Raw genomic sequence first — 12,158 nt, 5'->3', positions numbered from 1 at the left:
AATGTCAGAACGGCTACGTTAATGCTATGCCGTTAATGCTATGCCCCTTACCTCATTCCAAATGTTCCTCGATTGGCTATTAGTTGGAAAACGCGGACTAGTTGCAGCCGAAGAGCGTCTCGTCTACGCTGACGCCTAACATTGCCTTGCTTTCGATCAAGCGCTTCACGGATATAAAGCAGGAGTTCGTCCATCAAATCCCTGTTGAAATAATCAAAGATGTGCTGAAGAGGCTGATGGATTGGTAAGTAACGCCAAGCGAACTTTACCGAATAGCAGCATGGTTAATCATTCCCAGTGCGTTGACAACGGTGCTGCGCATATCTGTCACCTCGCAACGTATAAGCGGCACAATCAACTTGTACAGAGACGACGGTGACACTGTACCACTAGAACTGCGCACTTCACTCCTTTCCGTCGACATTCCATCGGGAGACGAACTGTGAAATTACAACATTTTTTACTAAAACTTAAACAGCTAAGCGGGCTTACATTTAATACCTCAAGCTAATGTCAGGCGACGCGCAGCGTAAAACAGGATTCGTGGAAGGAGGCACCACTCGGCAGGCGAATGCAACGTAATTCTTCCAAAGATGGAGATATACATCCCGCTCGTTGACGGGGCGCTTGACAGTGGCAGCACTTCTTAAAAGCGATGCACGATTATCAGAGACAGGACTATAACGAAACGTTGCTCCCCATTAGTTAATGAACAGTGACATTAAAGGACAATCAACTTACGTTGGATCGACCACAATGTACAAAGAATTTAAACGCGTGAAAACAATGGTCCAAGCGTTGGCTGTGGCAGAAAGACAGTGCGAGGTCACGCGATCTTTTTCCAAGAACGAGTACAAACATGATGACCAGACATCCACACCACTGACGCTATTTGCCGCAACGCTTCCTTTGTTTGCACTATCATCAATTACACCTAGATGAAGGAACAATGCAAAATAAAATTGTCAGTATTGGTCTCATAGCGTTGATACGACGAATTTAATAAGTCGTTACAGACCTGACGTCCATACAGGAGATGAACGTTCCGAGAGCCATTGTAAATCAACATTCTGCAACGCGGCCCTTTCCGACGAAGGCAGTAGGTGGCTCCATTTGTCTACAACAGCAGCACAATAGGTATCCATCACATCAAGCACAGGTTCTTCATCTCGACTGGTCAATCCTATCAGATACAAATGAAATTAATGAGCTGGCGTGGAAAGTGTGCATCATGCAAACAAAACTCACCGAATGCTTTTAGTAGCAACTTAACCTCCTTCAGTATAAGCGCCGATACTCGTCGGGGTGGTAATCGGCATTGACACAGCATCACCAGAGCCAGCCCTTCTGCTGCACGTAATGCACTGGCAGTTTCCAATTTCTATCGTTTTTCCCATGAATGGAATTTGTTACGTTTCTCTGTGAAGCTAGGAAATGAATAATCAATTACCGAAATGGTACTAGGAAGATCTTCTTGAGGGGAGCGATGTGTAGCGGTAATGACGCTATTCCGCCAGGTGCTAAGAAGTTGTAAGAGGATGCGAAGAACATTGTCCAATAATTGTGGTGATGTATCCGGTACTTCTTTTACGATAAACTGGATGTATCCTAGAAGTATTAACAGAGGAAGACTTGAGAAAGGGCTTTTGTAACACTTGGACGCCAAACGCTTTACCATAAAGCACATCTTCTCGCCAAATAGGGAAGTCGACGACAATGTTTTGCAAGCACTGGAATGCAAGCGTGCGCAGTTCTTCGTCCATGTGCAATGTAATGCGCGATAGTAGTTCCACCAGTTCACCTCTCGACATTCCATCAGGAATCAAACGTGGCATTGCAGCCACGCAGGTACGGAACAGATCAATCTTGGGTTTCCGCTCTCCACTCATCATCTCATCAGGTTCCTATAATTTATTGAACGTTACCTTATCTATTCACAATCCTTTGCACTGTAGACAGACCTTGTTGATATTTTGTAAGTTGGTCATAATCAAAGGACGGCCGAATTGACCGTCTAACGCTCGTAAGATTCCATTCAATACCTTCCTCATATATGGGTAATAAGCACTCATTCCGATGCTTCGGGCCGCGTCCTCTGTCAGCATCTACGTCACAATATCCAACGTGAAACAGAACACTAAAGCGGAGTTCTTAAATCAACATACTTTGCTCAGATAAGTCTTCTTGACGCGCATTGTACTGCCAGAAGGAAGAGCTCCCACCGTTCTTGGCATGGGTGGCTCGCCTTCTTTCTTTTGCAGGCTATCAGCAATAACAAGAAACGCTCGCAAGCCAATGTTCATCCGCTCTGGTGTCAATATTATCTTGACGGGGCGCGCCACTGAAAGCAAATCGAAGACAATCTCTCTCATGGCGAAATCGAGACGTTCCTGAATGCAAGCACAGAATTAATTTTGTAATGTATAATTTTGGTTAAAAAAAGTATTATCAAAATTGTTTATACCTGAGCGATAAACTGGATGATTTTGACGAAAATATTGAGAGGTGTATCACGAGGGACTACTGATTTCGAGCCTTTTGGAAAGAGAGAATTCACGATGCTAAGTAGACGGGAGAGTGTAGCACTGTTGCTCTCACATTTTATCCTTATCATGTACACCCACAGTAAGCGATATAAGGACTCTAGAAGAATATAGTAACCATCAAGCGATTTTGGTAACAAGTTCTGCAATAAAAGTTGCTAAATATACCTAGAGCCACTCGAGAAAACTGAGGATCACGGTTTTTCAGATGGTTCAAGCACATGGCCAAGAAGCAGTGCCAATTGGACAGGAAAAACATTTTTTGGCCCACGCATAATAAACATGTGACAAGAGGAAATAAAGCCAAGCGATGTTTGTTCTTCGTGGCTAGATCAATAGTTGGTGGATAAAGCATTTCGACAAAGTTCTTCAAACAGGGCACGTTTACTTCGTGCTTAACAGTCTAGAAACCAATCAATGATTATAGATGTGAAATACTGGGATATAACAGTTTCTTACGGCGGCAACTGGGACGAGAATCTCAACAAAGAGTCCGGCAAGACTGTGTTTTATGTCTTTATCTTTTACTTCTAAAAAGTAATGAGCACATTCTTGCATAAACTGGAAAGAAGCTTCAAATTCTTCGATTGGTACCATCTATCCCGATCGTTGAGGAAAAAGAAAAGTCTGGACGCTTAATTTTTTTTTAACCTTTGTTTGCATTCAAATACCTTGACTCGGAAAAACTTCATGCCCATCAAAAGAGAGATGATAGCCTGAGTGGTGGCTGGTGAGGCCTCCCTACCTCTTAGTTCTTTTAGTTCAGACATGAAACGCTTGCGGACCGAATGAAATCGGGACTGGGCCAGAACTCCAATAACTTCTGCATACAGATCAGCAATCACAAGCATGTTGGCTGCATTGGGACTGTTCTGCACCCTATTTAAGGAATTTTTAAGAGGGTTTAAGCAGACTGTATGATATCATTTTAAAATTCTTAATACCCATCACGGTATTTGAAGTTTTTAAAAGCCAAGTTTTCAATATAATTGACGAGATCTTCATGCCCTGGATGGACTGGCAGTTGCTTCAAAACTTCAATCAGCACTAAGCATAGTATGAACTGTACTGCTAAATCTCTGCGTTCCATTATATATTCTTCTTCTGATAGTGCAAAAATTTCCGACGCATTGCTAAAACCAAATCAAACAATATTAAAAATCAGGTAGGAACTGGAAAAATGGCCAGCTACTTGCCTTCGTTTGGTATCTCCTTTATGTTTGTGTTCATTTCCAGGCATCCATTCAATACCTTGCCGTTCAAACCAGGCAAACAATGTTCGTAAAAGAGAAGGAAGACAATGTTCAGCTACTGATCCGAAAGAACTAAGCAACTGATCAAATTGGGCATCTTCTCCTCTTTGCAATGATTTAGATAAGGAACGATCCTGGGGAGAAAGAAAAACAGTGACGCGAACCTAAAAAAAAGTTTTTAAATGGAGTACTTACGAAGGCTTCTGCCATCACACCCGTAATTTTTTTATCAGATTGAATGACAAATTCAGCAAATAAATTTCTCATAACGTATTCCCCTGGCTTAAGGGATGTTTCTACTTGAACACTGGTGGGGGTGTTAATCGACCTTTCTTTCCTTGCGTACCATGGTAAAATATTGCTGCTTGGAATGACATCTCTCATCACATCTTCTCCTTGCTCTTCCACAGGTGTAGGAGACTGTTCATCTAAAACCAGAGTTTCCAACTAACATTTTTTCAAATCTAAAATATAGCTTCACCAACCAATTGTTTTCACAGTAGCATTGGAATCTGATTCTTCTTCTTGCCCATCAGGGCTCTGTCTCTCTCCGATGGGTCTATCTGAATCCAGCTTATCCCCAATGGAAATAACATCAGCCAGTTTAGGAATTTCAATTGCTGGGACAATATCATCTACATAGGCAAGAAAGAAGTTTGTATGAAAAAACATGAGCACAACAGTCAACTGGATCATGATAACCTTTGGTTGATTGGGGACTGCACAGTCCGGACTCAGCTGCTACGCCTTTGAAAGTGGATGAAAAATAACAAGGTTAAAACAAAATTATTTGCATAAACGAATGAGTGTAAGATGCATTATGTCGCAGACTCACTCAGAGAATTGTCATCCGATAAATCACGAATACTTAGAATTTCAGCCATCGTCAATCAGGCTAGAACAAACACTTTACAAAGATACATTAAATTTATCCCAATTTGACGAATTTACGAGGTAAAAGCAATCTGTGATTTTTTTTTTTTTTTATCAAGGAGCAACCAGCAAAACTTCCATTGACTGTTTTGAGACCTACAGCCAACAACTACGCCATCTATGGAACAAACGCGCTACTAAAATGCTACTCCCTAAAAGTTGTATGTATTGTACTGAATTTCTATAAAATTTCAGACTTCCATGTCTTGGATAAGATCAGAGTAACATCCTGTCTTCATCATGAATGACGAAAGCGTCTACAGTTAGCTGTAACCACAGCACTCAAGACCAAGCCGTTCCGCAATCTGCACCGTTATGTAATGTATGCCCGTTCTCAGTGCGTACCAGAGTTTTGTCTTTTATTACATCAGGGCAATGCTTTGTCTTACGTATCGCTAATTCCATGCATAAATCAAGCAAGAAATTGTTCATTAACTAGCATTAGCATTAGCTTTTATTTTTTCCAATTTGCAAGAACTTTTCTGTTAAATGGTTCCATTCATTGGCCTCCTTTTTTCAAGCTTAGCAACCGACTAATGTCTGCTTTCCCTTTTTTAAGAATCATCGTTAATTGAGCTAGGGCATTAGCAAACTCAGGAAATGGCTAAGTATAAGAATATCTGCAATTGACGGTCCATAACCCTCTTTTGCTGTGAAGATCGTTATCTGTCATCTCTTGTTTACCCAAATAAAACGAACTTTGTTCGAACGTTAAAGAGCAGGACCGTTGAAAAATTCTGACAGATAATACTTAATAAAAACGAAACAAATGCGACATTGTCTCATGCGTAATGGCGGTTCGGAACCTTGCTCTATAGTATTTAAAAGGTTTTGGAAGAGTAGCAATCCATTAGCCTTTTTCGTTAGAACTGTCAATTCTATAGTGGAATGCTGAATCAAGGTAGAAAAGTCCTCAGTTCTCTTTATTGCGCAATACTAAAATTGCTAATAAAATTGAGGTGTGGTGTGTCGTAGCCTTAGTTGTGTAGTAACCGGAAGCCTCGGTAGTTGCTAGAAGTTGCCACAGGCAGTGTTGCGATAATGCTCTGCCTTTGGCTCTTTGGTGCATAATATTCGAATACCTTGAGGGTGTAGTAAACATAAACATTACCGTCATGTGTCATACACAGCTCAAACCGAAGTAGAATTTTGTGCGTTCGATGGAACAACGGCAGACGTGGTGTAGGGTGTGTACATTCGAGCATTGATGGGGTAGTAAGAGACAGTCGGCCTTCAGGAGCATCGGTGGTGTAGTAGCATGTGTTCCTTGTTGTTGCCGTTTGTAACTCAGGGTATAGTATGAGGAAAGAGCCACACACCGTTGTAAGTGGCCACTTCATTGGTGTAGTATAAGACGTTGCTGTGGTGTGTAGTTTGGCACTGGGAAATAATGAGGGTGGGCAGCACAAGAATAACTGGGAATGGCAACCAGTAACGATCGAGCAGTTATGGTGTAGTATTTCGGATCTCAGTAAATGAAGTAGCCTGCTGCTGAATGCAGCGTTTCTTTTCTTCGGTGTAGGAGTTAGCGGCATAGCGGCGTGTAGGTCTTTTTCCTAGTTGGTTGGCACACCTGACAGTTCCATGTCTCTGTGCGCACTGCGCACTATTGAAAATCTGCTGCGCTGTCTGTTCAAATAATGCAGAAATAGCAGACACTTGTAACAGTCGATCAGAATAGTGGACTATATTAAATATAGTGTCAATAATTGCACTCGCGCAGACACTATGCGCTGAGTGCGTAATTTCATAGAAAGCTACATCACAAATAGAATTGCATCTAGTAATTCAGTTTCACACAGAAGTTCAACCTAATCAGTCAGATTTTCAGTTAATCGAGTCACATTCACTTCAAACAGGTATATAAGTCTTTACATCAAAAGCTGATTGAAGATGATTAGAAATACTAAAATAGAAGATTTCTTTTCCAAATTATTCTAATACATTTGCAACAATGTTAGATTATAATTTGTCAATGAAATGGCGAAAATTCGCTTGGCCATACTAGTCGCGATGATGTCTTACTGCGCTGCTAAAAACCTCGATTTTAATAATGGCAATGAAATGCAATCGGAGGGACTCACCCAAGAAAACTCGGTAAAAGCATAATATTTAAAAATAGAGTCCTACTGTGTGGTACATGATTAGATATTGTTAAATATCAATTCCTTACCCCAAAGGTGCAGAATTTAGTTTTCGGTGGTCTGAGCAGCCGTCAGGCTAGTGCGTGTTCCAGTTCTAGCGCCCGATGCAGTTGTTCCAGCTCGGCAGGCACTTGCAGCTGCAGTAGCACTAGTTGTACATGCGCTAGTGGCACCTGTACCATCAGCAGCAATACTTTCACCATCACGACGTGCAGCAACTGCATCTGTACCACCAGTTCATGCAACAATGGCGTTTGCACGGTGACTGGTACTAGTGGCACGGCCTGTACCACCGGTACTGGAGGCACTGGAGGCAGTGGAGGAAGTGGAGGTACCGGAGGTACTGGAGGTACTGGTGGCACAAGCGGCACTGGTGGTACTGGTGGCACTAGCGGAGGAGGTGGAGGAGGTGGAGGAGGCGGTGGAGGCGGCGGTGGAGGAGGAGGAGGCGGAGGAGGAAAAAAATAAGGGACACGAGTGTCATAAAGGCAATTGTATTCAATACAATGTTAGTGTTTTATCCCTTATGGTACCATCATTGCATGCCTTTGTATAACATGAATGTACCAATGACGCAATAAAATCGATCGTGGGATGAACAGAAATGAATTCACCAATTTTCATTTGATTGGCAATGTTAAAACGCACCTGACGTGCCTTTTAGATCATCGTTGCTAAACGTGGGAGTATCCCAAATACTTGGAACTCCACACCAGGCACGATAGACGCATGTGTTGAATGATCTGATTAGTAGCGCACATGCAGTATTACACATGTCGACTTCATATTCTGCCTGATCGCACTTTCACGACACGTTATGCCTCCTGCTGCCACGTCTATTTTTATATAGGACAAATTACAGGCGTATTTCGAGCTTGCCAGACCGAAAAGTAATTGCTTATACGTCCAAGTTGAACGCAGTACAAACATATGTTTAGTTGGCTGTCTAAACAGTTACAGAAATGAGGGTCCCTAACAGGTATGTGAGCTGGATAAAGGTATGGGTGGGCTGAAAATAATGCAAACATCAGACTCGTGCAGTTATTGTAGTTCTCAGCAACCCCGGTATATACCTGATGGCAAATGCATTTTGATGTCACTATATAATACGAATGCGTTTTGTGCCGACTAATATCAGTTGGATCCAGTCTGGATCTTTGGTTAGTCAAGTCTTAAAACTAAAGTCCTGACATCTAGAAAGAAAAGAGGTAAATAAACATTTGATCAAACGTGAAAGGATGGGTCATCTATATAAGTAATTTGTAACTAAATATACGTTTAATTGGTGTGCTTCTTTAAAAGAAAATAGAATGGTGAAGGCCTACTTCGCCATTTTAGCCATGGCAGTGGCCTGTTGCGCTGCCAATAGAGGCGAATTCTTTGCGAAATTTGGAAGATCGTCAGGCGGTATGGAAATTAAGAAAGAAACGATTCAGGTATAAAGAATCCTATAGAAATCTTAGAATTAAAGAAATGATTCCATTTGTTTTTTGTTTGTTTTTTTGTGCTAAAAGGGCCTTAGCGCCATCGGTGAAGCAACCAGTCGCAGTAGCAGTTGCGCAATCTCTTCTGTGCCCTTGCAGTTGCGCTAGCGCTTTGGGCATCTGTACTTGTGATGCCATCGACGGCTGCGTCTGTACCAGCGGCACTTGTTCCATCAGCACAAGTGCTGGTACCACGACCACCACTACCACGACCACCAGCACCAGTACCACCACCGTATCCTGTAGCAATTGCATCTGTACTACCACCGTGTGTACTACTACCCGACACCGTTGACACTGTATGCTCAGCCACCGTCACCGGCACTGCTTGCACCGGTGGGGAGGTGGAGGTGGAGGTGGAGGTGGAGGGGGGGAGGTGGAGGGGGAGGTGGAGTGGGAGGAGGAGGAGGAGGAGGAGGAGGAGGAGGAGGAGGTGGCAAAAAATGAAACATCACATAAGTAAGGACTTTGAAAATGGGTTTGCAGTCTAACGCCATTACATTCCATTACGAGTCTTGCTTGATGCTAATACTACCTGAAGTCTTAAATAAAACCATCTTCTTTGCCCAATGGCTCAAGATTCAATTAACAGGAGAAATTAAACGTAACGTTTATAAACAGACTTCGAATACATTTAAATGTGCTTATACTGAGAACAACTAGAGGATATATTTCTTCAATACAAATAAGAGCCCCATTTAAATCTGGAAATGTTCGAATGCCTACTGACTAATGAAAATGGGCCAATGTCTTTGATTTCGACATTTTGTGCGATGAATGTACGAAAATAACAGATTATACCCTTGTACCTACATATCCATAGTGGGGATTGCAGGGCTGTTCTTAGAAGTTGCAGCGAACGTGCAAACTTTAGTCTCGCCCACTTTGATCCTATTGGCTCCAAAAACGTTCAAGCAGTGAAGCAATAGATTGTCTTAACTGGTATACCGATTCAAAACATTTCACAACCTTTCAAATTAGGACACGGTATACGTTCTCGTTGCAACTACTAACTTTGTGATTTCAGTGACACGGTTCAAATGTAAATTCACTTGAAATCTGATCTCTCAGCAGGAGATTGCTCGCTAATTACAATTCAATTTAGCAGTGCGCTTAATAACACTCTGTTTGACGTAGACAATAAGGCAAAAAAAAACATGCATCTGATATCACGTGAGAAACTCTTTCATCACGACAGGCTATTGTGTAAATCGTGTTTTAATGGGCCGCCTTTGAATAATTGGTATAACATAACTGGAAAACAAAGGTGAACGAGGTCCTCATCAGGTTTTTGTAATTAACCAAAAAAAAAAAATAGAAATTTTCCAGTTTTTTCCATGTCCTTTCGAACCGCAATGCGCAGGAGATAGTTGGCCTCGTCACACAAAACACTTGAAATATATCTAAGTGAACGCTATAGGTTAACCTTGGACTAGATGGTGCTAAACGGCAGCCATCTTAATCTATAAGGTTTGCATATAAAAAGCGACAGCTTTTGCGCTACTGAACGCACAGCAGAATCGAACAAGCTCCAAAATGAACAAGGTAAGAGCTTCAACTCGCAATGGATAATAATAATCATCATCATTTTTGATTGGTTTATTCCCTTTTATGATGTACAGGTGTTGATCAGTCTAGCTCTCTTCCTGGCCGTGACTGCGGCTGCCCCACAATTTCTTGGCCGTGGATTCGGTGGCGGATTCAACAACGGTTTCGGAGGTGGATTCAACAACGGTTTCGGAGGACCCGGTTTAGTTGGTCTACGTCCCATTGGAGGATTCGGAGGTTTCGGTAATTCGCCATCTTCTTTTTTCGCATTTCCCTATCAATTTTGAAATTTTTTGCGCTAAAACAAGGAGGTGGTGGAAGTGGTGCTGGAGCTGGAACAGCATCCGCTGGTTTTGGAGGAGCCAACGCTGCGGGAGTAAGTGTTTTTAAATTTTCTTATAATGAAATTTAAATTAATTAAATTGGTTCTTCAGGTCGGCATTTCAAATGCTTTTAACGGCGGATTTGGCTCCGGAAGTGGAAGCGGTGTGGCTGGATCAAGTCTGTTTGGTGGCAATTTCGCCTCAGGTACCGGTGATGGAATCAGCTTTGGCAAATAAATATTCAACAAACTCGACACCACCAGCATAATAAATTAAAAATTGTACAGAAAATCTGACTCTTTGAAAATAAATTAATCAGCGAAAAATGTTCGACACATCTAAGTCATTTCTTTAGAAAAAGCGCTTGTTTGGATGTAGGTCATTGATTTCCTCTAGGTGTAGGAGTGCGTCCGTTGCACAACAGTTTCATTTTACAGTCCCTGGCCACTTGTGTCGAAGGTTTTTCTGATAGTTTATAAAGAGAAGTGTCTTAACTAACTAGACGTTTAAACCGCCCTGCAATTCAAAACTTGGGGAGTGCGATTGAAATTAAAAGTGAACCATTGGACACACAAAAAACAAATAACTTTAGGAAAATGATTGTAGGAAGCGAATGCCATAAATCTATAACAATGAAGAACGAGAGAAATAGATAATCAGCCAGTGTTAAGACTTACAGAGTTGTAGCTGCACGTCGTCTAATAAACGGGAGTGATGTATATAAAGTCTAATTTGCTTTCTGCTTGTCGAACAGTCCAATAAAGACTACACGCGGTGTAGTACACGCAGTGGTGTGTAGGATGCACTTGCCGTGGGAGTTCGATGCAGAATCTAGAAATTGCTTTGATGTAAACGGAGAGATGCAACTGTAGGGAAAGACGAAGCAGCTGCATCAATTATGAGCCTAGGTAATGCACGGTCTAATTATGTAACACTGTTTTTTGGTTTGGGCATAGTGGGTAGAAACGGACAAGGGGGCTAATCGTAATGAGGAAGTACAGCCAAAATAAAGTCGGACAAAGAAAAACTTGAGCGTAAAGTGTAGTTGGCCATTGCGAAATAACAATGAATTTAAAAAACAGAACAATTAACGTATGAGACACCTTTGCATAAATTCATCTAGATGACCTAATAGGCCGGGGCAGAATAATATTTGGGAGCCTTGGTGGTGTAGTACTCGGGAGCCTTGGTGGTGTAGTACTCGAGCCTTGGTGTGCCGGTGGTACTGGGAGCCTTGGTGGTGTAGTACTCGGAGCCTTGGTGGTGTAGTACTCGGGAGCCTTGGTGGTGTAGTACTCTGGGAGCCTTGGTGGTGTAGTACTCGGGAGCCTTGGTGGTGTAGTACTCGGGAGCCTTGGTGGTGTAGTACTCAGGAGCCTTGGTGGTGTAGTACTCGGGAGCCTTGGTGGTGTAGGGCCTGTGGTGTAGTACTCGGGAGCCTTGGTGGTGTAGTACTCGGGAGCCTTGGTGGTGTAGTACTCCGGAGCCTTGGTGGTGTAGTACTCGGGAGCCTTGGTGGTGTAGTACTCGGGAGCCTTGGTGGTGTAGTACCTCGGGAGCCTTGGTGGTGTAGTACTCGGGAGCCTTGGTGGTGTAGTACTCGGGAGCCTTGGTGGTGTAGTACTCGGGAGCCTTGGTGGCGTAGTATTTCGGAGCTTCAGTGTGATAGCTAGGGGCTGCATAGGTTGTGGTGTAGTACTCGGCCTTCTTGGTAGTATAGTACTCAGGTGCCTTGGTGGTGTAGTACTTCGGGGCTTCGCTGTAATAAGACGGAGGAGAGTAGTATTTCTGAGCTTCGGTGTAGTACTCTGGAGCAGCGTAGTATCGAGGAGCCTCAGTGTAGTAAGTCGGCTCTGCATAGTAGGAAGGAGCAGTCTGTGAGTAGTAGTGTTGGGGCTACGTAATACTTGGCAGCTTCAGTAGTGTAGTA

At 42.7% G+C, this 12,158-nt stretch overlaps 3 protein-coding genes and 1 long non-coding RNA gene across 7 annotated transcripts in view; 3 read left to right on the top strand and 1 right to left on the bottom strand.

The window, feature by feature from the left end:
* LOC116932129 (protein furry) overlaps nucleotides 1–12,158 on the bottom strand; it is a gene marked incomplete in the record, with an annotated part of 47,650 nt that overhangs the window by 8,934 nt on the left and 26,558 nt on the right. The window contains 19 exon segments of the mRNA XM_045179525.1: nucleotides 52–201; nucleotides 270–440; nucleotides 502–678; nucleotides 742–1,183; nucleotides 1,249–1,381; nucleotides 1,451–1,608; nucleotides 1,676–1,904; nucleotides 1,962–2,105; nucleotides 2,166–2,390; nucleotides 2,465–2,643; nucleotides 2,712–2,946; nucleotides 3,003–3,140; nucleotides 3,215–3,422; nucleotides 3,488–3,676; nucleotides 3,740–3,930; nucleotides 3,992–4,224; nucleotides 4,282–4,431; nucleotides 4,499–4,543; nucleotides 4,632–5,050. Coding sequence (XP_045035460.1) covers nucleotides 52–201; nucleotides 270–440; nucleotides 502–678; nucleotides 742–1,183; nucleotides 1,249–1,381; nucleotides 1,451–1,608; nucleotides 1,676–1,904; nucleotides 1,962–2,105; nucleotides 2,166–2,390; nucleotides 2,465–2,643; nucleotides 2,712–2,946; nucleotides 3,003–3,140; nucleotides 3,215–3,422; nucleotides 3,488–3,676; nucleotides 3,740–3,930; nucleotides 3,992–4,224; nucleotides 4,282–4,431; nucleotides 4,499–4,543; nucleotides 4,632–4,680 — 3,446 coding nt within the window.
* Nucleotides 6,424–7,478, top strand: LOC116932211 (keratin, type II cytoskeletal 2 epidermal). 3 transcript variants are annotated; one of them, XM_045179552.1, is made up of 3 exons: nucleotides 6,424–6,588; nucleotides 6,691–6,826; nucleotides 6,916–7,478. In XM_045179552.1, the coding sequence occupies exons 2-3, from the start codon at nucleotides 6,710–6,712 to the stop codon at nucleotides 7,339–7,341; spliced, it is 543 nt and encodes a 180-aa protein (XP_045035487.1). In that variant the 5' UTR covers nucleotides 6,424–6,588; nucleotides 6,691–6,709; the 3' UTR covers nucleotides 7,342–7,478. The 3 variants fall into 3 exon arrangements, with proteins under 3 accessions (XP_045035487.1, XP_045035485.1, XP_045035486.1); XM_045179550.1 differs by having other exon boundaries at nucleotides 6,432–6,588; nucleotides 6,910–7,478; XM_045179551.1 differs by having other exon boundaries at nucleotides 6,439–6,588; nucleotides 6,696–6,826; nucleotides 6,910–7,478.
* LOC123476817 lies at nucleotides 7,650–8,451 on the top strand. The gene is made up of 3 exons (XR_006651680.1): nucleotides 7,650–8,081; nucleotides 8,176–8,309; nucleotides 8,388–8,451. It is a non-coding gene; the product is annotated as an uncharacterized LOC123476817 (long non-coding RNA).
* LOC116934784 (keratin, type II cytoskeletal 68 kDa, component IB-like) lies at nucleotides 9,750–10,554 on the top strand. 2 transcript variants are annotated; one of them, XM_045179558.1, is made up of 4 exons: nucleotides 9,750–9,902; nucleotides 9,980–10,148; nucleotides 10,217–10,281; nucleotides 10,340–10,554. In XM_045179558.1, the coding sequence occupies exons 1-4, from the start codon at nucleotides 9,894–9,896 to the stop codon at nucleotides 10,463–10,465; spliced, it is 369 nt and encodes a 122-aa protein (XP_045035493.1). In that variant the 5' UTR covers nucleotides 9,750–9,893; the 3' UTR covers nucleotides 10,466–10,554. The 2 variants fall into 2 exon arrangements, with proteins under 2 accessions (XP_045035493.1, XP_045035492.1); XM_045179557.1 differs by having other exon boundaries at nucleotides 10,214–10,281.

Source organism: Daphnia magna, linkage group LG10 (assembly GCF_020631705.1).
Source record: "Daphnia magna isolate NIES linkage group LG10, ASM2063170v1.1, whole genome shotgun sequence".
NCBI classification, from domain to species: domain Eukaryota; kingdom Metazoa; phylum Arthropoda; class Branchiopoda; order Diplostraca; family Daphniidae; genus Daphnia; species Daphnia magna.
Note: the sequence above shows the minus strand (reverse complement) of the source record. Positions and strands in the feature narration are given on the sequence as shown.

Excerpts from the sequence above, each read along its gene's own strand:
- LOC116932211 (XM_045179550.1), top strand. The coding sequence starts at position 6,710 with ATGGCGAAAATTCGCTTGGCCATACTAGTCGCGATGATGTCTTACTGC. Across the intron at positions 6,827-6,909 it reads GACTCACCCAAGAAAACTCG|GTGCAGAATTTAGTTTTCGG; the intron begins GTAAAAGCATAA and ends CTTACCCCAAAG.
- LOC116934784 (XM_045179557.1), top strand. Across the intron at positions 10,149-10,213 it reads TGGAGGATTCGGAGGTTTCG|GAGGTGGTGGAAGTGGTGCT; the intron begins GTAATTCGCCAT and ends CGCTAAAACAAG. Across the intron at positions 10,282-10,339 it reads GAGGAGCCAACGCTGCGGGA|GTCGGCATTTCAAATGCTTT; the intron begins GTAAGTGTTTTT and ends TTGGTTCTTCAG.